We start from the raw sequence: 24,877 nt of genomic DNA, 5'->3' as shown, positions 1-24,877 counted from the left end.
GAGATTAGGTTGCTTCTAACGACAGAGACGAACCGTCTCAGTGAACCCAACCGAACTGCACAGACTAAGGATGGGCAGTGAAATGTTTAGCAGGTCACCAAAAATTTAGGGGAAATCTCTGTGATGGTAAACAAGTAATTCAGTTACTGTTGATTTCCCTCACAAATCATTAAAAAAAAAATAGACTGCCTTGGATCAAACTCCTAAGGTCTTAGGTTGGTGTCCTTCCATAATTCTATCGGAAACAGTACACAGAGGTGGAATGAGAAAATTAATTTAACACTCGCTCCTCGAGTGCTGATGTAAAAACTCATAGTTACTGTGGGAGTTAGATGAGTTACATCAGGATCAGCGCAATGAGGGATTTCTTCCCTGGGAGTGTGATTTAACTATGAGTAGAGGAGGGTTCAAAACCTAGGTGGAGGGGGAAAGAAGGGGTTGAACTGAACCGGGAACCAGGGTTATGTTACTAAGCAGAACTGTGCCAGCAGCTGCCGCAGTGATGAACTCAGAGGGACGGGGGTCAGAACCTCACCGTGGGAAGCAAAGGAGCAGCACGTGCTGGCTGTTATCAGAGCCACGTGAGGTTGCGGATGACCGTGTTGAGGAACTGGACCCCTCTTAGAAGTAATGCAACACCATGAAACTTAAAACAGTTCGACTTCAAAGTGCACTGTGATACCACCTGGGTTTCTGTAAAAAGGTGGCTCTGCAGGGCGGGGCAAAGAACAACGCACCAGGAAGGGGGTCTGGATCCAAATCCGATTGCGTTGAAGTGACTGACTGAGGTTTGGAGCACAGATTCCCTCGAGGGCCTCAATGTCCTCAAGTATAAAATGAAGACACTGGTCCAGCGTACTAACCACGCCTTTTCATTCTGTATTTCTGATGCTTTGAACTCTTGGGGCCTTGCTAGCTCTAGAGGGACTGCCCCGTCCCCCCAACCACCTCCTTTACACTCTGGGTCACTATTCCCTGCCCTCATCACCCCAAGCTAGGGACCAGCCCATACTCCGCCCAGCGCAGAGAAATCATTCAAACTAGCTAACCCTAAAGAAGCTTGCGCACGCACCCCCCCACACACACCTCTGTGAGCTACAGAAAGGCTCCAGCTTCCTCACTGCCTCCGCCCCCTGACCACTCCCAGGGCTTCCCCCCTGGGCCCAGGTGGCTGGTCTGCCCCCGCCTCTAGGGATCTGTGAGTGTGCAGCGAAGCATCTTTTCAAAGGCAGGTGCTTCCTGATCTTCGACCTCACCAACCTGAATAATTTAAAAGCCTACATTTTAAAACACCCATAAGGTCTCCAAAGCCCCATACAGCTCTAAAATTCTAGTATTTCTGTGTCCACGTGAGTAACGACAAAAAGATCTATTCCTTGAGATCAGGGGTCAGAAAACATTTCCCGAAAAGGGCTAGAAAGTAAGTATCTTAGGCTTTGCCAGAAACAAGATCTCTGTCTCAGCCAAACATGGGAGAGGTCCGTAAAAGGGAAAGAGAATGGATGCCCAGCCCTGGCCAGTGCGGCTCAGTCGGCTGGAGCATCGTCCCAAATACCAAAAGGTCAGGGCACATCCCCGGGCTGCCAAGTCCATCTCTGATCGGGGAGCATTTGGGGGGCAACCAATCAGTGTTTCTCTCTCACATCGCTGTTTCTCTCCCTCTCCCTTCCACCCTCTCTAAAATCAAGAAAATCACATCCTCAAGTCAGGATTAAATAATAATAATTAAAAATTTTTAAAAAGAAAAAAAGAATGGATGCTGAGAGGCTCAGTGCCCGCTGGAGAAACCTGGTATCTTATCCTGCAAGTGCTGGGAGAGAGGATGGGAAAGCCACATCCCAGTGACCCTGAAATGAAAATGGGAGCCTCGGGGCCGGAGACTGACGTGCTTCTCATTTCGAGGCTTTCTGAATTCCACAGGCACCTGCAAAGCAGCAAATTATTCCTGGAGAAATCAATTCATTCTCATCCTAACAATAAAATTTTACTTTATTACAGTTATTTCACTCATTGAGATTTCATCAGAGGAAATACCTATGGAAATTCAGCTCATTGAGGGAGAAAACACCTAACTGGTTTATTTTAACAACAGGATGACATTTCCAGCATTGCTGACATCTCGGTAATTTGGGCTTTTCCTTTAACCAGACTACAAAATGTAAACTGAAATACATCAGAACATGGCAAAACCTAATTTTATTAAGCTATATAAACTCAAAGTCAAACTCAAATGGAAGCCCTCTCGTGCCCGGGGTGGCTCTGTGGCTCCCACAATTGCTATCCAAAGTCAAACCAATACCACACGTTCTGTGTTCTTGAAAACGTTATTTTTTCATTACTTTGCAGGGTGTGGAGCTCTGGTTTCAATCTGTATCATCACACATTTCTATCTTCCGGCGAAGGGGTTCTCTCTCCCAGGAATTCCTCTTCAATATTCCTTCCTCTCATCAGAATGAAAAGGAGGAAGAGAGGGGAAGGAGGGTGAAGGATGGGGGAATAGTTTCACAGCATTTTCTGTAGCCCATTTTCCAGGGGGGATCTCTGGTCAAACAGGTTAAACAACGTGGCCAAGATCATACAGCCGGCTGGGTTAAATTCCCTTAGGTTCTCCCATAACCTCTGAGCACGACCGTGCCTTTGACATCATTACACTGTTTCATAAACATCTACTGGTAAGTCTGCACCCTCTTCTAAGTACCTTGAGGGTGAGAACTTTATCTTAATTATCACTTATCCTGGTTTCATTCAGTAGTTGCTGATTAGATGCTGGTTGGATGGTTGGATGGTTGGATGGATGGACGGACGAAAGCATGAACCCAAAACCAATGAGGGAAGTAGGTTGAAGACTAGTGTCTGTAAGGGCAGAAGTGTTTTTCACTGAAGGTTACACCTTGGATTCACCGTGGACTCCACTGAAGAGCTCAACAAATTTCACTCTTCTAAAACACCATATTTGTGAATCTCCCCATAAAACGAACAGCTCTAACATTTTTCAAGCAAACTAAAGTGATATTTCTTAGATAAGAGCATACAAATTTTTGTTTTTTTGCAATTCAGGAAAAGAGCTCAATTTTGCTCCAAAAGAACTCAAGAAGTTGAAATTTAATTTGTTTGCTAAGAAAGATTTGCTGAAACGAATTACTTCTTAATGGAAACTAGCTACTGGGGCATTGCTCTCCCTGCAAGCAATGGTTTGGTGCAACCTACTGTAAAATTAAGGAGAGACAAAAGGGCAGAGCTCAGGGGAGTTTAACACATTCCTTCTAACAGTAAAATTGGACCAGCGTGGCAAGTAATTTACCTTTCTGCTATAAACCAATAATAAGCTACACTGACCAGGGCCGTCGTGTTTTTTTAAGAAAATCCCTATCAGGTACAATGTAGATTTGATCAATTTGTACTATGACGGAGCTTTTGAAGACTTCTTTATCTACTAAAAACCCTATAAAACAAGAATAAGCACAGTAAGAAAATAAATGCTTTACTTGACATAGGATGGTTTAATGTTCCAAGTTATCACTTGGTGCTCTGAACTCTTAATGCTAAATCAAGATGAGAGTCCTTCAAAGAATGCAATGCTGCAGAATCCAATAAATAAGTTAAATTTGTAACAAAAGAGTCATGGGTTTTTTATATCGCTAGAAATCAATTTGCCCATATCAATAAAGGAATTCTACTCCTGATATACACTTACAAGCAAGCATTTTGCCTAAAAACCACTGCCACCAAGTCACTGGGGAAAATATCATCAGTTAAGGAGCTACCATTTTAGGCGCCTTCCAAAATTAGGGTGGGTGACACTTTTCAGGGTTAGGCCTTACTTTGTTTGGGTTAGAATAAACATTTAAACATAGAACATTCACAAAAACTGACCACAAACAATAGAAGTTAGAAATATAACAAAAATATGATCTCATCACAATGTGATAAAACTAGAAATTAAAAACCAAGAGATAATTTTCACCTACCAGAATGGCAAAGATCAAACACTTACAGACACTAATCTGAGAAAAGTTTGGCACCAGGAGGCACTTTCCTCCACTGCTGGTAGGACAGCAGACCAGAGGAAACCCAGGTGACTGGGCCTGGGATCTAGCGTCTTAACTGTCAAAGACTGACTGGCAACTCTACAGGTGCACCGCGCCTACAGGTGGCTCTAAACCCAGAGGCTCTCAGCTCACACCGAGGCAACTGCAACCAGTTTTCTTATTCGAAAGCAAGGAGGCTTCCTCTTCTCTTCCCCTCTGTGGAACTGGGCATCCTCTCTGACAAACTTATTTGCAAGCCTGAAAACAGCTGCCACCATCCTCGAAACTATTCTAAAAAATGTAACATCATCACACACGGTACCTTCAATAAAGGCAAAAGCTCCCCATTACTTAATAAAGGGTGTCAACTACATATAACGGTAGAAAGTAAGAGTCTGTAAATACTATAGTGATGTAATAAACTGTTGAGTACAATGTGAGGCAACGATTGACATTATAAAGAGAATATGTGTTAGTTTTTTCTCTTTAAAAAATTTATTAATTTTAAAGCATCAAAAATGCCACAAGATGCCAACTCCGATAAGGCATAAAAATATGACAAGCCCCTAAACAGTGTAAGTGACAGACATTACAAACCATAAAACATGAAAAATTACCACCACTCTGGTAACTCGAGTGTTAGACTTTTAGAATCTCATCGTCTTTAACATTTGCAGAACATTTAAAACTCATCTCATAGGTGAGAAGCAAGGAGGACTGCGGAGTGCTCATACCTAGAGAAAGCGGGGTTGTGCTCGGTCATGGCCACAAGCAGCTTCAGGGCGTACACTGGGACTGGGTCCGGCTCTGTGAGGATGTGCTCGTACCTGAAATGACAAGGTGACGGGGAAAATGCTCAGTGGTTTTTCTCACTTACACTCTCCTCTGAACAACGGAAATAACATACAGTAAGGTGCACACATCTGGGGAAAAAATAGATGCTGAAATAAATGCATGAACTATAGGATCTGCACTTGCCAATGGGGATGATGGCACTGACCACCTCCCAGTGTTGTTGGGAAGATTCAATGAGACAATCCACATGGAGCGATTAGTATTGAGCTACAGACAGCAGGAAACCTTAACATTAGGCATCTGTGCCAAGGGACCCCAAGACCACCCTCACTTTCAGAGATTTGCTACAGGACTCAGACTCACCTACAGTCACAGCCATGGTGAAGATTTAGTACAATAGTCCCCCTTAACCAAGGGGCACATGGTCCAAGACCCCCTGTGGGTGCCTAAAATGGCAAATACTACTGAACCCTGTATATACTATGGTTTTTTCCTTATACACGTGTATATACAATTTACGGCTTCTCTTTGGCATATCCAAATTGCCAGCATCACGACTCTTGCAATTTGGGACCATCATTAAGTAAAATAGGGGCAACTTGAGCACAAGCACCATGATACTGCGACAGTTGATCTGAAACCCCAGGTGGCTACTAAGTGACTGAAAGGCTGGTGGCTACATTCTCAGATGCCAGCCGCGGGCCGTCCTGCAAGCAGGCTGCGGGAAGACAGCAGTCTCAGGCTGCTGTGAACTCTTCTCCACAGCATCCTTCTTATTAAAACTCAAAAACCGGAAATGAAAATCACTGCCAGAGAGAAGAAAACTCAAAAGGTCACCCTGGTCTGTGTGGCTCAGTGGTTAGAGCGCCGGCCCGCATACTGAAAGGTCCCGGGTTCGATTCACAGTCAAGGGCACATACGTCAGTTGCAGGTTCAATCCCCAACCCCGGTCAGGGCCCGTGGGGGAGGCAACCAATTGATGTGTCTCTCTCACATCGATGTTTCTCTCCCTCCCTCCCTCCCTCCCTCCCTCCCTCCCTCCCTCCCTTCCTCTCTCCCTCTCTATCTCTCTCTCCCCCCCCTTCCACTCTCTCTAAAAAGCAATGGAAAAAACATCCTCTGGTGAGGATTAAAAAAAACAAAAAACCTCAAAAGGTCATTATCAAGAGTTCCCATGGCAGGCGCGGGCCGCACGCCCATGTTACCCGCTAGGCAGAGGCTGGTTCACATACTATGTTGACCTGTTGAGGTTCAGCTGTCCAGTGTGCAGCACCATGCAGATGCTGCTGGACAGACGGACAGAAGGACGGACTGGCGGGCAGACGAATATATACACAGTTAAACAAGCTAACTAACCAGTCAACTGTATGACTTAACTATCTGGAACAACCAACAACTACAGAGGCAGCTAACTAGCTCCAGAAAATCCAAAATGTGTCTTTAAAAATCCATGACATGAAGCAGATGCTTTTCGTGGAGGGAATAGGGCCCTGGGCTCTTATTTGCGGCCTGTTTACTCTCGCTTTGAAAATCATTATGTAACAAGCTTAATTATGCAGGCGCTAAGCCCACAGCCATTAAAAAGGAGCCAAGTAACGGGAGCAGAGGGACCGTTACAGAAAGGCCACCTGAGAATTACAGCCGGGACTTGAAAGCCCAGGAAAAGCAAAAGAGAACAGACCCAGGAACTCGAGACGGCGAGCAGCCGGGAGCATCGAAACTGGAGGAAGAGGCGGCTCTTGCCTCCCCAGGACAGAAGCACCAGCACGCCCCACGATGTTCAAAAGGGGCAGCGAGTCAAGAACTGGGGGGTGCTCTGTTCAAGGGAGTTCTGGGAAGTATTGATAGACAGGCCATGGAACAAGTGTCCCAAGGTCATGTAATTTTGAGAAATGCTGAGCTGTAGAAAGTTCAGTGAGTGAACTGTGAAGCTCAAAAGCAAAGAATAGGAAGCACATAAAATGTCTCAAGAGCAACGTGTCCCCACAGCAGGTTCATGAACGTCACGGAGGCCCAGCTTAAGAAAGGTGGCCTCGATATTTAATTTATATTTAAGTAAACATTTCTATGTGCATGATTTACAAACATCTTTAGTTAAAATAAATTATTACTTTCTAAAATATCTGCCTCTACCCAACAGTACATCCCATAGAGGCAGGGGCCATGCCTCTCTTGGCCACTATTATAATCCTGCCAACGAGAAATATGCCAGTGAAATAAGATGCATTCGGTTGGTGTCGGTGAATAAATGGCCCAATGAAGAGAGAGAGTATTCTCTCCCAAGCTCATCTCACATAACTCACATGCAGCCTCCTGCTGGAGGAGCTGGTCTGCTCGCTGCCCACTCCTCTGCCTCTTCCACATCCTGCCCCCTCCGTTCTTGCCTGGGGTACCCACTCCTTTCCTATCTAATCAGACCCAGGTCTCAAAGTCTAACTCAAATACCATCTCCCTAAAATGGTATTATAATCCTCTACACACAAAGGGCACTACACAAATACTTGTAACTATAATGTTAATCTCTTTAGATGGCAAAGCATGGACACTGGGAAGAGGTAGCGGGTCTTTGATATTAATTCATAGTTTATAGAGTCAGTCATTTGTGATATTTATGATGGATATGGTGATGGTTCATTTTACGTGTCCACCTGACTGGGTCACAGGATACCCAGACAGTTGGTCAGACATCATTCTGGGTGTGCCCACGAGGGTGTTTCTGGAGGAGATGGAGGTTTGAATCAGTAGACTGAGCAAAGCAGACTGCTCTCCCTGATGTGGGTGGTCTTCATCAGTTAAACTGAAGACCTAAACAGAACAAAAAGGCTGAGTAAGAGGGACCTCCTCCTGCTCCGACGGCCTCTAGCTGGGACTTTGGTCTTTTGCTGCCTTTGGACTTGAACTGTAACATCAGCTCTTCTTGGGTGTCTGGTCTGTCAGCTTTCAGACTGGTACTTATGCCATCAGCTCTCTCCTGGTTCTCGGGCCTCAGGACTCAGACGGGACCTACACCATCAGCCCTCCTGGGTCTCCAGCTGTGGACAGCAGACCTAGGACTTCTCAGCCTCCATAACCATGTAAACCAATCCCTTACAATAAGTAAATATATATGCATCCTATTTGTTCTGTTTCTCTGAGAACCATAACTAATATTTATTTTAATAGGATATTTATTCTTACAACTGAGTTTTCATTCCTATCACACAACAGTTCTGACAAGCACCTGGAACACAGGTATTACATGGTATTTAACAAGATTAAATTATTATCCTTCCTTAAAATTTTGCCAGAGCTAATAGAAAAGACATCCACTCTTTCCCTGGGATCAGTGCCCGGGAGCTGTTTACCAACAAGAAAAGAACCTCTCTGAGAGCAAAGCCAGGCAGGCGTGGGCAGAGCAGAGCGATGGTAAGACACATGCACACAGTCCTGCAGAAATTAACTCAAGCCCCTGAATCCAGCTTTATTTGATGCCAGCATGAGTTCTGGACTCCTCAGTTCTGAGAATAAAAACTGGGAGCCATGAAATTCTGTCACATTGGCTTTATCCAGAGTATAAAGGTCAAGAAAGGATTTAAACATTAACAAAATTTAAAGTACTGACACTAGTGCATCACTGTAGTCCCCCCTTATCCAGTTTTGCTTTCTACAGTTTCAGTGACCTGTGGTCAGCTGCAGCCTGAAAATATTAAATGGAAAATTCCAGAAACAATACCTAAGTGTTAATTTGTGTGCTGTTCTCAGTGGCATGATGAAATAGTGCACCATCCCCCATGGTCCTGCCCAGGCCCTAACTCACCCCATTGTCCCCTCATCCGCTCTGCATAGTCCACCCACCTGTCAGTCACTTAGTGGCCATCTGGGTTATCAGACTGACCGCTGCAGTGTCACAGCGCTGTGCTCAAGTCACCCCATTTTACTAATAATGGCCCCAGAGCGCAAGAGTGACGTTGGCGAGTCGGACTTGCCAAAGAGAAGCAGTAAAGTCAAAATTGTCAACTTAATAAGGAACGGAAAGAAATCGTTTGCCATGTTGCTAAGAGCCATGGTCAGGACAGGTCTTCTAGCCGTGACCTTGGGAAGAAGGAAAAAGAAGTTCCTGCCAGTTTTTGCAGCTGAACCTCGAGCTACGGAAGTCACAGCCACAGCGGAGGCAAGTGCCGGTGAAGGGGGAACGGCATCCAAGCTGGGGCTGGTGGCGCGAGCAGGACGCATGCCCGATGGATGGCCACATGTGCCCCGGAAAGTACAAGGGGCCCCCTGAAATGAATGGCACCAAGCTGGGCACTGCGAGTGGAGGACGGTTGTGCAGATACAGGAGCGGGTTGGACTGAGAAACAGACAAGCTGCCAGAGAGGCTGCGTCTGCCGGCGAAGAAGCTGCTGCCGCGTTCCCGGCGGAGCTGGAGGAGTGGACCAGGGTTCGGGGCTATCCTCAGTTTCAGGCATCTCCTGGGGGTTCTCGGAACATATCTATCCATCCCCTGCAGGTAAGGGGGGCTACTACACTTGCCAAATCGAAGCAGATGCCACAGAGTTCCTATAAACTAGAAAGTACATAATTTCAAGCCATCATATTTACATACTCAGTGAAGAACACGAGTTTTCCAGTATTAGCAATTCTAAATTTATAATTACCAAGAGCTATCTTCAAAGACCAAACTTCTTACCAAGGTTTCCAGTTTTCCAGAATCAAAGTTAAATGAATGCATTACGTATCTTTCATTTTTTTAAAGTTTTACATAACGCTGAGTGAGCCCTCACTGTATCCGCCAGGTAAGCACAGTCAGCATTACACATTTAATGGCCCCTCACTTCTGTGAATTATGTGCTACTGCTGTTACTGTACTGCCACAATCTTCATTTTAAAGGGGCATAGGGAAGATTATAATGGACCTAATAATAACAGCAGTAGAGCCTAACATTTGTCAAGAGTGTACTATGTCCCACACATTGTACGAAGTGTTCTACAAGAAGTATCCCATTTAATCATGCTGATTATCTCCTGAGTTAGGTACTATTATCCCACTCTACAGATGAGGAACTGCGCCAAAGGTGGGCAAACTTTAGCCATGAAGAAACTTTACTTCAAATTCACATGCATGTTAACAACTGTTACTAACCTGTCAAGTCCTATTGGAGAAAACCCTGTCCCCACTGTGGCAGGACAGCTCAGGCCCTGAAAGGTGCCTCCCTACAAGCTGTCAGACAGCAGATATCCAAAATACATCTTTTAAAATTCACATTTTACACAAAAAACACATTTTGGCATCTTGTCAAAAAGATGCATATGATGATAATAAACAGTTCATAAGTAGAAAACGGCACCAAAAGCAGTAATTAATCCCATGACACAAGGTTCTAAGCTTATATTCACCCACGTAAATATAAGTCGAATACACACACAGTCATACACAGTCACGCACCCCTCAGTCACGGGAATGCATGCTGAGAAATACGTCGTTAGGTGACTCTGTCACTGTGCAAACATCACAGAGAGCATCTACACAAACCCAGGTGGTGAGCCCACTACACACCTCGGCCATAGGGGTTAGCCTGTTGCTCCTGGGCTACAAGCTGTACAGGATGCTACTGTACTAAACAACGTGAAATTAGCTCTCTGTAGTCGTCCTACTGTGTGCCTGCTATGTGAGCAATGGAGTAAAAAGGAAAAAGATAACCTCTTCCTTTTAATTAACACATTAGTTGTTCTACCCCCCCCCCCAATGCTATTTGTATCTGAACTTAATTTCCATTACAAAAGTTTGGGGGGAAGGAAGATTTCCATCTCTATTATTTCTGAGCAGGTCCTGGAAAAATCCCAATTTCATCTTCCATTAGTCTTACAATGTTGACCTTGAATAATAAACCTCACCCCTCAAGCCATGAACACCTTGAACTCTGCACAACCTCAGAGTCTGTAGAAAAGAGAAAAAGCTCTGAATGGATATTTCTCAAGATGGACTGAGATTCTCCTGGGTCCCATGCAGTGTAACAGTTACTGCCTCTGTTCCTAACATCTTTTGCAGTGAGTACATGAGCACATGGATGTGAACATAAGGACACGGAGACCCCCACGCCATCATCGCCACCCCCCTGACTGGAGTATCCTGGGCAGCCCACACTGCTCTGGGTGAGTGCAGTGCATGGTACTTACTGGGGAAGTAGGACATCTCTAATGAGAGCCAGAAGATTGCTGTCAGGGTCGACACTCGCAGCCTCCTTGCCATCCCCAGCCTCCTGGTTCACGAGCAGAGACGTGGTCTCTGAGAGCAACCGCAAGCTGAAGAGCCTCCACTCCACTTGGAGAGAAAAGAAAGCCAAGACTTTGACCACGTGGGGATGGAGTGAAAGCAGAAAGTGCACCTGATGGAACTCTGGCTGATGTGGCCACTTACCGTTTTGGCTTTGAACCAAGGAGACCAAGGGTGGCAGGATATAATCAACAACCTATAAGAAAAGATTTTGTTAAAGACTTGGCTCAGATCTCCATAAACATGAAACTGGTAACAACCACTATCTATGTTTTTTTTCCACTGACAGAATCACTAATCAAAGGAGTGAAAAAAATCAACAGCTAAATTTATCCTGGGTTTAAAATCTGCGTGACATTTAATAAACCACCAAGCTCACTTAACTGAAAAAGTCCTCGGGTCAAAATGACATTAGGATGATCAGAACTGTAATTTATAAAAACCGTCAGGTTTCATGAAAAGACCTTTAGTATTTAATGCAAAATCTGATTGGCACGGGTTGACATTAAACCACCAAATTAATATACATAAGCTGGCAATCATTACTCAAGTTTAAGATAAACAACCATCAAAATGTTGGGGAGAAAAAGAGATGCATAATCCCCATGCTTTGTCAAATACATCAAAGAGCTATGACAAGTTAATCCTGGTTAATTTTAGAAATAGATTCAGAAGTTGTAAATCCACCGTACAAACCACCTCTATCATTTCCTAGTAATATCAGACACGGCACAATCAAATACAGTTTGAAACCTCCAAAATAACAAGTTTTTCCCCCAAATAAAAATGGACAATGAAGAAAGGACAAATCATTCCCACAGTCTAATTCTGAAACCCACTATGCCATTTGATGAACTATTTCGGCAACAATAAACAAAATCCCTGTTGTTTACAACTGAACTTATTCCTAATCCTGAAATGTGTGAATGTTCTCTCTACACTGATGACAAGGCAGGAGAAGCTGTTCACAGCCCAACAACACCTTGCTGTCCAAACCAGTGAAATGATGCCCCACAGGTAAAAAGCTCCCACACCTTACCAACCACCTCAACAAGGGTGACAACTGAGAGAGCTGCAAAGCACGGCCTTTATTTAAGAAGGAATTCTTACGAAAACCCAAAGACAAGAGGTGAGACAAAAACGAGGACCTCAGAGGGGATCTTAGCCTCTGAAACTTACAGATACAGTACAGCAAACAGTCAACACGGCCTGCCCTAGGAGAGCCAGCAGATGGACATAAAATTCCACACTAAAGGCTCATGCATCTCAGTTCATCTCATTAGGTTTGTTTCTGTCCTGGTTTAGGAGAAGCAATTCTGTAACAACTTTAGATTAGGATTAAGCAAATAAGAAAATATGGTAATGTTGTTAGAAACCAGAATTTTTACAAAGGAAGAGGGGACACACAAATATGGAATGGGGAAGGTGAGAGAGGCTGGACTAGATTTGAAGACACTGGTGTGAATTCGTGATTTCAAAATACATATGGGTATATACATGCATATGTAAGTGTGCACATGAGTGGACACGTGTGTGTCCATATGTGTATATACATGTATATATTCCCCAGCTATGTTTCCTCGAAGGGCCTAGGAGCTAAGACATCTCAGGAGATAGGAGCAAATTTGGTTCCCTGACTGAGGCCTCTAATGCCATTTCTCACCAGAGGGAACCAAGGCTCCTAAGGGAAATGTTTGGTTCCAGGGCGACCAGGGTACCTTACAAGCTGAGGAGAGAATGAGAATTCCTTGTTGTCACAGAAAGTAAAAATAGCTCAAAAACCGATGGGGTATGTCCCCAGGACACATGAGCCAACCTGGAAGGCACTACACTGGTCAGACCTGGGATAATCTGAGCACCGAAATAATTATAATAACGAAGCCATTGATAAAACTAGGGGTCTGTGGGAGAATGCTGACAGACAGATGTCCACGTAAGAATCCCCTAAATCTGCTGATTCGTTACCTTACACAGCAATAGGGATTTTACAGATGCAATTAAGTTAAGGATTTTGAGATGAGGGGTTAATCCTGGATTATTCAGGAGGGCCCAATGTGAGAGCTAGGGTCCTTATAAGAAGGAAACAGGAGGGACGGAGTCAGAAAAGGGTATGTGACAACATGAGCAGAAGTCAAAGAGAGCGACTTGAAGATGCTATGAAGACAGAGGAGTGAAGGCAGCTCCCAGAAGCTAGCAAAGGCAAGGAAACAGGTTCCCCGCTTGGAGCCTCCAAAAGGAACACCGGGATGCTGACATCATGACTTCTGCCCCAAAGCCTTAAAAACGTAAAAAAGGGCAGGCTCTTTATAAAAAAAGGTAGTATGGCTTAGTTGGTTTTTTTAAGTTAAACAAATTGAAATATATTTTAGGTGACTTATGTACATTATTACCAGAATTTTCTAATAAAGAATCACCTTTATTTTTCCCTTTGCTATTATAGCATATTTTGGAACCCCCGTGAATGGAACAAATTCTCTGCACAAATCAAATCGTTATGGTATTTCTAACTGCCATCGGCCATGCCGATGATTTTCAACTCCGAGGCATTCAGTAGTCCAAACTCTGGGAAAAATCTGAGTTAAGCACTTGAGCTCAGCGAGAATTAAATGCATGTAACCACTTCCATATAATAAAGTATTGATCGGCAGCCTTGAACACAGCTTGTGCTAACATTTCAAGCAATGTTATGCTCCTAGGGACACTGAATCTTCCATTTCATGTATTCCAGTCGTGCTCAAGGAGTGGTAATTAGAGGATTTCCCATGAGGAACAGCATTAAAAAACACTTTTATGAGGCCCATGAGCTGCAATGATACCATCCCTATCATAATACACACTGTAGTTTCAAGGATTATTATGATAGCTTTTCCTGATTACAAAATAAACTATCAAATGTCTATTTAAATGTAAGCACAGATATTTGTAACTACTGGATCACAAAAAATTATCCATTGGGTTACTGCTCATGAGAGAAAGGAATCAATGAGCAACAGTTAAGCAAACACTCCCGCAGTGGAAGACCGACGAACCATCACTCAGAAAGCGATCCTGACAAACAGGGTTCCTGCTAACAGTGGGCATTATTTGGGTTAATTCTCTCACTGGAAACACTAAAAAATGCCAGATAAAATGTAAAAGGACACAACCTTAGAAATACTGAAGATCTGAAAGGACAACTGGGAAACTTTCAGACCAATTTCTGAATGAAAGCCTGAGCTAGAGAGCTGAGCTGAACTCCGCTCAGTATGGGCATTAGCTCAGGATGATAATTCGAATCCAATTACTGGGGCACCGTGTACTGGCTGCCCTGGAGGCACTTACCAATAATACATACACAAGGCTCCAGCAGGGCCCACTAGGGCGAGGGAGGGAGGCCTGAGCCCAGGTCTTCCCACCTTCGGAATTTTGTGAGTCTCCTACCCTGTGCGGGGCACTGAGGAGCAGGGGTGACACACGCAGAGTCAGGGAAACCAGATCTAGTCACCAACCCCTCTACATACATTCACGCTCCTGGGAAGTGCTGAGAAGGCTGCCCTGGGAAGTCAGGATCTCAGATCACAGTCTCGGGAATTTGCAAAAGGGGTACAAATAAATGACCTTCGTCTAGGGCAGCCCCAACAGACAGAGCCCCAGACAAACATGAGGCCTCCTGGAGGAGGGAGCATCCACCCCAAGCTTCCAGGAAGGCCGTGACTGTTAACAGGCCTCCAAGGACACCAGTGACTCGGGCATGAACAACATCTAACAGACACCACAGCACGGCGCAGCCTTCTGATTCTGGAGCTGTCGCACGTAGTGCAAAGCCGCTATGCCTAGCAAACGAGAGTAAACAAATCACAAGCTGGGAAACGCGTATAGGGAATGGAAAACTGCAGAAATACAGGCAACTGGAAAGACAGGCAAGCAGAATTTCTAGCGGTAACAAAGCTTCTGCACATGAAAATACGCAAAATTGAAAACTCAATAGCTGTATGTAGCACCAGACTGGACGTGGAAGACAGAAATGGAACTATCCGGAGTATAAACAAAATTACCCAGAAATTAACCCTGAGAGAGAACAGTGACAGGATACATAGAAAATATAGCGAGCAAGTTCAGTGCGCCTGTGGCCTGAGTTGCTGGAGGAGGCAAAGCAACAGAAAGAGAGTAAGCAGGGGTGACAAGCACAACCCACAGACTCGAGGGGCGCAGAGACTCCCAAGCAGAGCAAAAGACGGTTCGCGTTTAGTTAAGTAAGTGCGTCCACAGAAAAGACAACCTGCCCCCTCTTTCCCTCCAAAAAAATCTTAAAAGGGGACAAACAACAAAGATTATTCTCACAGGAAAAACAGACCATCAGCTAACTCTCAATAGCTACAACTTCATGCAGGATCATGAAATAGTATCTTCCCAATACTAAACAGTACCAAAAATAACTGCCAGCCGAGAATTTAATACTCAGAAAAAACCTGCAAGAAACTGACTTGACCAAAGAACTTGCCCCCAGAACACCCAAGCTAAGGAAAACTGAAGAAGGTGGCTGGCCCTTTGATAAAGTCAATAAAAAATAAAATAACCTCTGGTCAGATTGTTCAAGAAAAGGAAAAACAAAAAAGAACAATAAATAGCAAAAAAATTAAAGGAGATATTATTAGATTACAAAGACACTAAAAAAGGTGGCAAGAAAACATTATGAACTTCTTTATGCCAATAAATTTTAAAAATTAGATTAAAAATATCAAAAAAAGAACAGGCACTTCATAAAAGAGTATTTCTAAATGACCAACAAACATCTGAAAAACTACTCAGCCTCATTAACAGCCCTGACCATACAAAAATGTAAAACCATGGTGAAATAGTGCTATACACCCACCCATTAAAAAGTGTGGAACAGCCCTGGCCGGGTGGCTCAGTGGGTTGGAGCGTCGTCCTGTGCACTGAAAGGTTGCAGGTTCAGGGCACACACTTAGGTTGTGGGTTTGATCCCCGGTCGGGGCGCATATGGGAGGCGACCAATTGATGTCTCTATGTCTCTCTCTCTCTCCCTCCCTCTCTCTAAAATCCATAAACATACCCTCAGGTGGGGATTAAAGAAGTGTGAAGTAATGAGTGGGTCGGATGAGGTCAGGCACCACGCTGCTGGGTCAATGTAAACCGGTCCCACCTCTTTGGAATAGGCTACAGGGTTTTGTGCACAAGCTGAGTTTACATATATCCTAAAACCACTGACTCCATTCCTAAGTACGTACCCTAAAAGTAATGCATGCTTATGTAGAGCAAAACACATAAACAAGAATATCCATCAATATTTGTAAATGCCAAAAACTAGAAACAACCCAATGTCTATCAAAAATAAACTGTGATATGTGCATATATTCAGACTTCTACAATATGCAGAACTCCCAAGTAAATGAAAAACGGTATTTTCCCGAAGCTGCCAGCACTGACCGTAGAGCAATAGTCTTTCAGTAAAGCAGGATACTGTATTATTGCTTCAAAAGCCGACAGCGTGATCTTGATAAATTCCTCCGATGCCATGGGTCCTAGAAATACAGGTAATTACTACAGGTTTTTATTTACATGTTCAAAATCACAATATCAAAGGACCTCAATCAAGGATGTAAAATGCCCCACGGTCCACTCACCGATGGCGCCTTCTATGTTTGTTTCTCCTGAGTCTACCGATTTAATGTGACTCTGTAAAAAATAAAAATACTGGTAAATGGAGATTTCAAAATAGTTCTGAAATAAAACATAGATAACATATGTCCCTAAATGATATGTTGTGTTTGGTTTTCTTGAACTTTACTGATATAAAACTTTATATAAGTCATACAAATGAAACAATATGTAACCATTAAAATATGAAAAAAATTAAGATAAAGGAAAATACAACACAATGTTAAATGAAAAAGAGATAATACAAATCTACATATGTACAGCACAGTCTATATCATACATAAGTATGTCATATGTACGTAGTTTTTCTACACACAAGTGCATATATAAATAGAAAACACTACAGGGAAGCCAAAGTGTGTTGACAATGGTTGTCTTTGTGGAGTTACGGATGATTTTATGTTCTTTGAACTCACTATACTTTTCTACATTTTCTTTTAAAAGCATGCATTTTATCATTAAAATAAATAAGCACAAATTGCCTGCAAAGTAAGAGAATATCTTAAAATAAAACACATGCTCTTTGAAAACTGAAAATATGGGGTACTCGGAATTCCTTTTTTCAGTCTCTAAGTAAACAAAAGAAGCTGATGGGTGTAGGCAGCTATGCGAGGGAAAGGCGAGCGCGGAGGGGCGGTCCAGGAGCAGGGGCCGCGGGGTTGGAAGGGCCCCCCAGGGGGGTCTGACTCTGAGACCGGTTCCAGGAGCAGCATGGACACACGGACTGGGCCCCATGAAGAGCCATTCCGAGGACTGGGGGCAATGACCCAGAAATCTGTAGGTGACCACAGCACGGGGCAGGGAACGCGGGCTACAGTCTGCTGGGGCTTCAACGCGGGGGCTGTGGCAGAGGAGCCACAGGGTGCACACTCCCCACGCGCCCCACGAGGGCTCCCTTGGGTGGAGAGTGTAGGCAGAAAATGGCCCATCAGGCGGGAAAATGGGGCGCTGTGGGCCAAGGGCAGGCCAGGACCACGCCATGCTATTCGGTGCCACCGCGCAGAAGCTGAAAATGGGGCCCTGCAGCAAACTGGGTGTATGAATTCAAGGTTTGTAGAAAAGGGGAAAACTCGTAACGAGAACATTCGTGTGGCAATGAATAATTATATAGTACATTTTTAAAATGTAAGATTGCACTCTCTCTGCTCTATTTACTACAACTGAAGTAAAAAATCAACCAGCAAAGCAACATCCACTTAAAATAAGAATCTGCAGAGGGCAGGTGTGCCTTTTAATAACTATCTCAGTGCCTGGGATAAGCAAAGATTCGTGAATGATGGACATTATAATTATATTCTTGTACGAAAAGCTATCAGAATAATATTATCATTTCCTTTGTTCCTCTTCTATTTGAAAATTTGAATGGTGATGCCTTTTTGTAGAAAACTATAACCACCACACAACCATCAGTCTTTTATAAACTAATGAGGCCAGAACTTAAGAAAAAACACAACAAAGTTCCCTTCTTCAGATAAAGATCTGAAACTGAGCACAAAAGGACCCCAGTGCACTGCCTGCACTTCTAAGTCAGCGCCCTGCACTCAACATCTGTACTTCAAAGCATCATTCTTCACCCTGTGATGGACCTTCTAGAAAACTATATTCTCACTTGTGGGTGACAATCCTTTTTTTATTCCAAAATAACAATAACTTTGAGATGTTTGGATACCTCTGCAGCATTTTGAAAACCTCAGTTCAGTTTCATTATGAAATCAAAGTGAGACTGGAGGAGCTGCGTGACAAATGTCTTAGCTTTCCCTGTAAATAGCTCCCGTTTCATCAATAATCCATACTGCAACTATGCCCGGCAAGGAGAAGAGATTACATAACTCACGAGCCACAATCTGAACAAAAAGACTATTTTTTTGTGAGCAAAAACTGGAATGAAAGATAGCACACTGATTTGTTTTTCATTGCTACACATCTCATCAAAATTAAATTTTAAAAAAAGTTAAATGAAGCTTAACTTAGTGAAATGCCATCAAAAAAGAGATCTGCACATAATTGGACAATGTAAGCCAAGGTAAATAACAATGATAACATATTCCCAGCATTCCATTTTCACCAGTTTTATTATTTAAAATTTTTTCATGATGTTTAATACCAAAATCGGTAAAAGCGTTTGCTACAGACTTACTTGGGGCTGTCTGTGAACTAATACATTATCAGGAGAAAATGTGTTTTCTCCAAATGTCAAATTTTATTACAGTCAACAGATAAAAATATAAAAAGGTCACTTCCCTAGAGACAAATAAATACCACGAGAATTTTTAAATCACCTGTTCAGACACCAAATTCCACACACAGTAGCAACAGCCCCATTTTTATTAGGAACATGAAAAGCTCAGCCACTCACAAGGATGGTCCCATAACTGAAGAGGAAGTCCTCCGTCACAACGCGGGGTCGGAACACCTGTGTGACGAGAGTGCCCATGGTTAGACCCTGAAGCTGGCGAGGGGGAAACGGGCGCTTTGTCTGAGTGGCTTTCCCAGCTCCAGTTTACAGGAGGGAGCCACGGTTACGTGGTTTTTCCAGTGAGATCGCACCTGGGAGGAGACGAGGTGAAGCACCACAGGCATCAGGGGCAGACACAGCTTCAGCTGCTTCGCTTGAACTGTCGAGGGGTGTTTCCGACCAGACACATTAGCCAGGGCGGTGAGAATGTCACCTGCAGAAGCAAAGACCACAGGCGCTCAGGGACCACCGGTCACTGCTGGGAGACTAACAGGACGGCAGAGGGGACGAATCTCCACTTCAGTGAGCTGGAGAGACGCTGTGATATTTACTCACAAATACTGAGACTGTAACAGAAAGCTGGGGGCAGGATGGATATAAACTCAACCGCTCATCCAGAAATTTAACACTGAATTTATAAAGAGCGTGGTGGAGTGGTGGTTTCAGAAATAATTTTTCTTCTCTCTCTTTTTTTTTGTTATTTGTATTTCGAAATAAGTATAAGCACCCATTACTTTGGTAAACAGAAAAAGAAATATTAAAAAGGTTTAAGTGAACAGATTATAGATCATAATTTTTAATAATAGAATAAATGGAAATAAAAATAGATCAATTCATAAAACTTCTCATTGGATGATAAGTCCAATAACAAATAAAACTTGTGTTGTGGATATTTAATCTTATCATTATTATATATCCTTAACCAGAATAAATCTAGTAATAAGAAACTCAACTACCAATCAACCAGACAGACCATGGCCCTCAGACTGAAGATTAAAGAAAGGTTACAATCCAAAGTACATTTTGAAATGCTCTCTTTTCAGTCATTAACAGGCAAAAAATCTCCCCAAGTATCAGTAAGAAGCAAAAAGGCTTGTCGCTCAGCCATGAAGATATTTCCATTACTCTGATTCAGTATCATGATTTCAGCGTCTAAGTATATTTTACCAGTCAGTTGGGTCAATTCCACATTTTAAACATTCCTGGTTTCGTGCTACATCTGCTGGAAAAGCATGGGATGGGATTTAAGCTAAATATACGCATTCCTTAGATTATTATAATGTCTGCAAAGAATAAGGAAATAAGGGGATTGGCCATAATAAACATCCTCTGCAAATCATGATTAGATATTTTTATTTTAAATTTTTCACACCAAAGAAATTTTCAGACTTTAATATCAAAAGTCTAATATTAAATGTTAATGCTTAGGCATTCTTAAATTCTTTTAATAGCAAATAAATGTGTGGCTCTCATCTGAAAGGACAAGTTTTTTTAATTCAGAATAAAGCAGAGAGAGATCTTGAGAAAGGCTACCCAAAATAATAGCGTAAGTCCAACTGTAAGCAATTAAAATGCTTTTCTTTTATTTATTTTCCCAAATCACCAGTTTACCACAGATGACACCCCAACATCATATTCAGCCAGCTCTGCCTCAATCATGTCACTGATGCAAAATAACTGGGAAAACAGATAAGGCACATGGAAATCTTGAAACTACACATTCAAGACAAAGTGTCATTGAGCTCACCTACAGTGACAGAGCAGCGAGAATATAAAAGAGGCGATGCCTGAAAGCCGGGTCACCGAGAGGTAAGCAGCCAGGGGCCTGAGCACGAGCCTGCAACTCACCCAGGATCCGAGGCACTTCCTGCACGACGTGACAGATGAGAAGGTCCAGGCACCTGGCCAGGTGCTCGGGGCCGCTCTGCGGCTGCTCCTTGCCCGGGGAGGTCTTTCTGCTGTCTCTCTCGATGTACATCACCAGCCTACACACAGAAAAGGCCAACAGGTCGGCTCTCATGATAAGAGAGTTGGTGGCATCTGTCTGAAGATGCCACCAAGACACTGTTTCCAGGGGGCAGAGTCCCTATCATGTTGACATTTAGATTTGTAGCAACTTGTCAGGTGCAGTCCATTTTGGTCTCAGGAAAATCTAAATATTTATGTAGAAAGAAAGACAACTGATATCTCTGCCAGTGTATTTCTTAAAGACAGTGCCCTGATGTTCTTAGCCCTCAGCCCATGAAAAAAAAAAACACATCCTCCAGATGATGGTGAAAGGCAAACGGAGGCATCTGGACAGAAGAGGGTTCTTGGTGTTTCGAAGACTCAAAGTAGAACCACAAGCCGCCTACACTGTTATCAGTATGCAACGTATTCAATGTGCTCGGACCCTCAGGACAGTTGCATGAACTCCAGTTCCTTCAGTGAATCATGCACATAAATCCAAAGAAAGACTTTCATTCCAACACTAGATTTCACATGTCCTTTTGTCCAGTTTTATGATATCTGCCTTTTAATAAACTTATTTCTTCTTCAAACCACTGGCATCCATTTAACATCAATTTCTGAACCAACTATGTCCACCTCGGCACGAGGGATCACATTGGACCATCTCTAGATACGAAGGCTGTTGTTTACAAGTTTTAGGCCCATTTTCACCGCTTTGCTGGACCCACCAGGCATCTTCCCAAGTTCCCATTCCCCTCAACTCTCTAAAGGGCAATGAGTCCACTGATTCCATCAGGCAGAGGCCCCTAGGGATGCAGCGACCTCCCTGCTGGACTCCCTGGCCATCCCCCATCCCCCAGGCTCTGTTCTCATCACTCATCCCAGCCCATTTCTATTCCTCAGCAAGAACTTCCAACCAACGCCCACTGTAAACTGGGAAGAGGTGGTTTTATACGTAATAAGTACATGTAAAGTATACCGAAATCTTAACCCTTAGAATTTAGGGTAGATTTATTTATTCTCTTAGTAGATTTATTCATGGCTTTGCCTTTCTGCTTACTATGACTTGGGGCCCTATTTGTGAACACATGGGGATAAACCAAATCAAAGATCATAAGTTCCACATAAGCCCATTAGCATCCTCTGTTCTAGTCGCTGGTTACAGCCCTAGCCACCCTCTAACAAATACAAGACACTGGTCAAATGCAGAAAAAATGTGACTAAATCGACAGAAATGTATCAGTACTGCTTAAAGAGACCAGACCACAAAACTTCTTATAATGAGTAAACCAAAGAAACGGGACCCCACCATTTCCTGATAAGCAAAATCCAAAATCTGCAGAGTATAAATAAGCGAACTCACACTTGTCTACATGAAGTCAGTTTTTCTCTAAAATTTAAATTATCCATGACATTCAATAATGTGCTGTTTAATTACCGTAGTTTGAAATATCTCTAAGGCAAAAGCTACTCAAATAGTTTTCAAACACTAGTACAGGCTGTTAACACGTGAAAAATATCCATTACCTCTGCTGGGAGAAATAAAAGACGGGTGGGATCCATAACAATATGAAACTAACTCTAGAGCAATGCTCCATTTCTTCCTTCTGGGATGCTCTCCCCAGTGCCTTCCCATTACAGAATGTGTTTACACAGGCTATAGAATATATCCACTTTACTCCCAAGGGAACATTAGCTACTAAAAGAATTCACATTCTACGAAGGGAATAAAATGTGGGAACACTTGAGCACAGTGTCCATAAACATTTTACAGTTGTTCTACAACCAAACTGCACATGATATTTCTTGGTGTCCTACAAGGGTATCGAGTTAAAAAGATCAACTATCTGAACAGTAATCCAAGTAGACCACAGATAAATAAGATTCCCTCTTCTTTTTAGCCCCCATCACCTGTAATAAATAAATTTCTGTTGTATCAAGTTACCCAGTCTGATATTTTGTTACAGCATCTTGAACAGACTAAGACAGGTTTTACAGCAAACGACCCATCTGCAGACAACTACTCTTTTGAGAAACAGCTCCTGCTAGAGGATGAACATATGACTACTGACATCAAATAGTCACATGATCTGAGTTACCGATCATTAACTGTATCGTTGATCTGACACACCAAGCCACGAGGTTGGGCACCCACGGCAAGAATCCAAAATCAAGTAGACTGATCAGTACAAGAGACTGAGCTTGAGCAGGTCCAGAATGTACAAGTCACTTGCAGGAGGGGGTGGGTCAGATTCCTTCAACACATACTCCTCTGCATTGCCTCTCCTCTCTTGATCCCAATTAAGGATTACTTATGACCAGCTGACAGAAGAGGGAAAGCCCTGGACCTGGTGAGTGAACTGTTCACTATAATATGCTGGTACCAAACCAAAGTAGACCGCAGCAGCATGACAAACCAAGTGAGAAGAGTCCATGAAAAGGAAGTCCTTCCAGTTAGCAGAATTCCAAACAACATATTTTGTTGTACCCTATGTTTAAACTGAGATATAGCTAGAAGGATAGATGCATGCTGATTCATGGGCACTGACTGACAGCTTAGTAGGATGGTCAGGGGCTTAGAAAAACAAGATTTGGAGACAAGAAGTCGCAAGATCTGATGACAAGAAGTTCTGGGAAAGGGGAGGGTGGGTGGACATCTCAGAATGGGTTCAAAGCATAAAAACATTTATGTACCATGCGGATGCCCACTAGAGAGCAACCACTTCAGAGGCGACTCTCAATGATCAGGCAGACAAGATGACATGTTCTACAAATGCCATTCAAGACTCTTTTCCAGCCACCCCAGGGACTGCTCAACGAGCTCAGGTACAAAGTGGCCAAGGTGGTGATGATGGAGGCTATGGATGGCTCAGCAAAAGGAATGCCCCTCATCTTGACACTGCCACTCCAGCCAATGGAGAAACCAATGCTGAGCCCCAGTTTGGTCCCGTTTTCTGGAGAGACCAGCTGGTAATCCAGCAAAAGTTGGTTAGTAGAAGGAGCAGTCAACTCTCCTCACTGGAATAGCTACATATCCTGGATATAAATTTGCTTTCCCTGCCCATAAGCTTCTGTTAGAGCCACGATGTATAGACCTAAGAAATAACTTATTTATTATCATGGTAATCAATATATTACTCTACCTGATCAAGGAACTTATTAATAGCAAAAGAAGTATGGTAAAGTGCTCAGGCCCATGAAATTCACTCATCTCAGCAAGTACCCAATCACCTAGGAGAACCTAGCTTGACTGAAAGAGGAAATGGCCTCAGTCACAGTGCCAACTGGGAAAGAACACAGTGAAAGATTGGGTTCTGTCTTATAACAATGAAGCATATGTTTTGAATCCGCGGACAAAATACATGCTTTTGTCTCTGCCAGTCAAACCACAGGTCTGGTCACCAAGGAGTAGAAGTGGGAGTGACTGCCTGTCACTATGACACCTAATAACCTACTCATGGAATTTATCTTCCAGTCACCATGACCCTGAGCTCTGCTGGACTGGTTCCCAGGAAGGAAAGTTTCCATCAGAGGACACAACAGTTCAGTCGTGGGGAATGAAGAGGATTACTCTGCTGGGTAAGGGTGAGGGATCGTGATTACCAGGAGAAAATTGGGTTGCTGCCAAACTATGCAGCGGAGCAACTAGAACCCACCGGAGTCTCTGACGAGCCTCTAGGTTCTTCCACATCTAATAGATCAAGTTAATGAAAACCTCACCAACCAAGAAAAGGCAGGTTCAGATGTTTCAGGTACTTGACATCCCCGGACAGTGTACAAGCCTGTAATTCAAGTTTATTTATAATGAGGACTGCTGAATCACAGGGATTTCTGATACACACTTTGAAGTGCCCTCAAAAAAAGGTAGCCCCACTAACTGGTTAAAAGTAGTCCCTCTATGTGTACTTTGGATACAAGATAGTGATAGTTTCTTTTCTTAACCTGATATTATGATGGGTA

At 43.3% G+C, this 24,877-nt stretch overlaps 1 protein-coding gene across 1 annotated transcript in view; it reads right to left on the bottom strand.

The window, feature by feature from the left end:
• Positions 1-24,877, bottom strand: part of ULK4 (unc-51 like kinase 4) — a 177,535-nt gene that overhangs the window by 100,006 nt on the left and 52,652 nt on the right. The window contains exons 23-30 of the mRNA XM_016196088.2: positions 20,816-20,952; positions 19,279-19,400; positions 19,088-19,144; positions 16,698-16,749; positions 16,501-16,595; positions 11,218-11,269; positions 10,977-11,121; positions 4,763-4,855 (exon numbers count right to left, since the gene is read on the bottom strand). Coding sequence (XP_016051574.2) covers positions 4,763-4,855; positions 10,977-11,121; positions 11,218-11,269; positions 16,501-16,595; positions 16,698-16,749; positions 19,088-19,144; positions 19,279-19,400; positions 20,816-20,952 — 753 coding nt within the window. The remainder of the gene's footprint in view (positions 1-4,762; positions 4,856-10,976; positions 11,122-11,217; positions 11,270-16,500; positions 16,596-16,697; positions 16,750-19,087; positions 19,145-19,278; positions 19,401-20,815; positions 20,953-24,877) is intronic.

This window comes from Miniopterus natalensis, chromosome 15 (assembly GCF_054644295.1).
Source record: "Miniopterus natalensis isolate mMinNat1 chromosome 15, mMinNat1.hap1, whole genome shotgun sequence".
Lineage (NCBI taxonomy): Eukaryota > Metazoa > Chordata > Mammalia > Chiroptera > Miniopteridae > Miniopterus > Miniopterus natalensis.
Note: the sequence above shows the minus strand (reverse complement) of the source record. Positions and strands in the feature narration are given on the sequence as shown.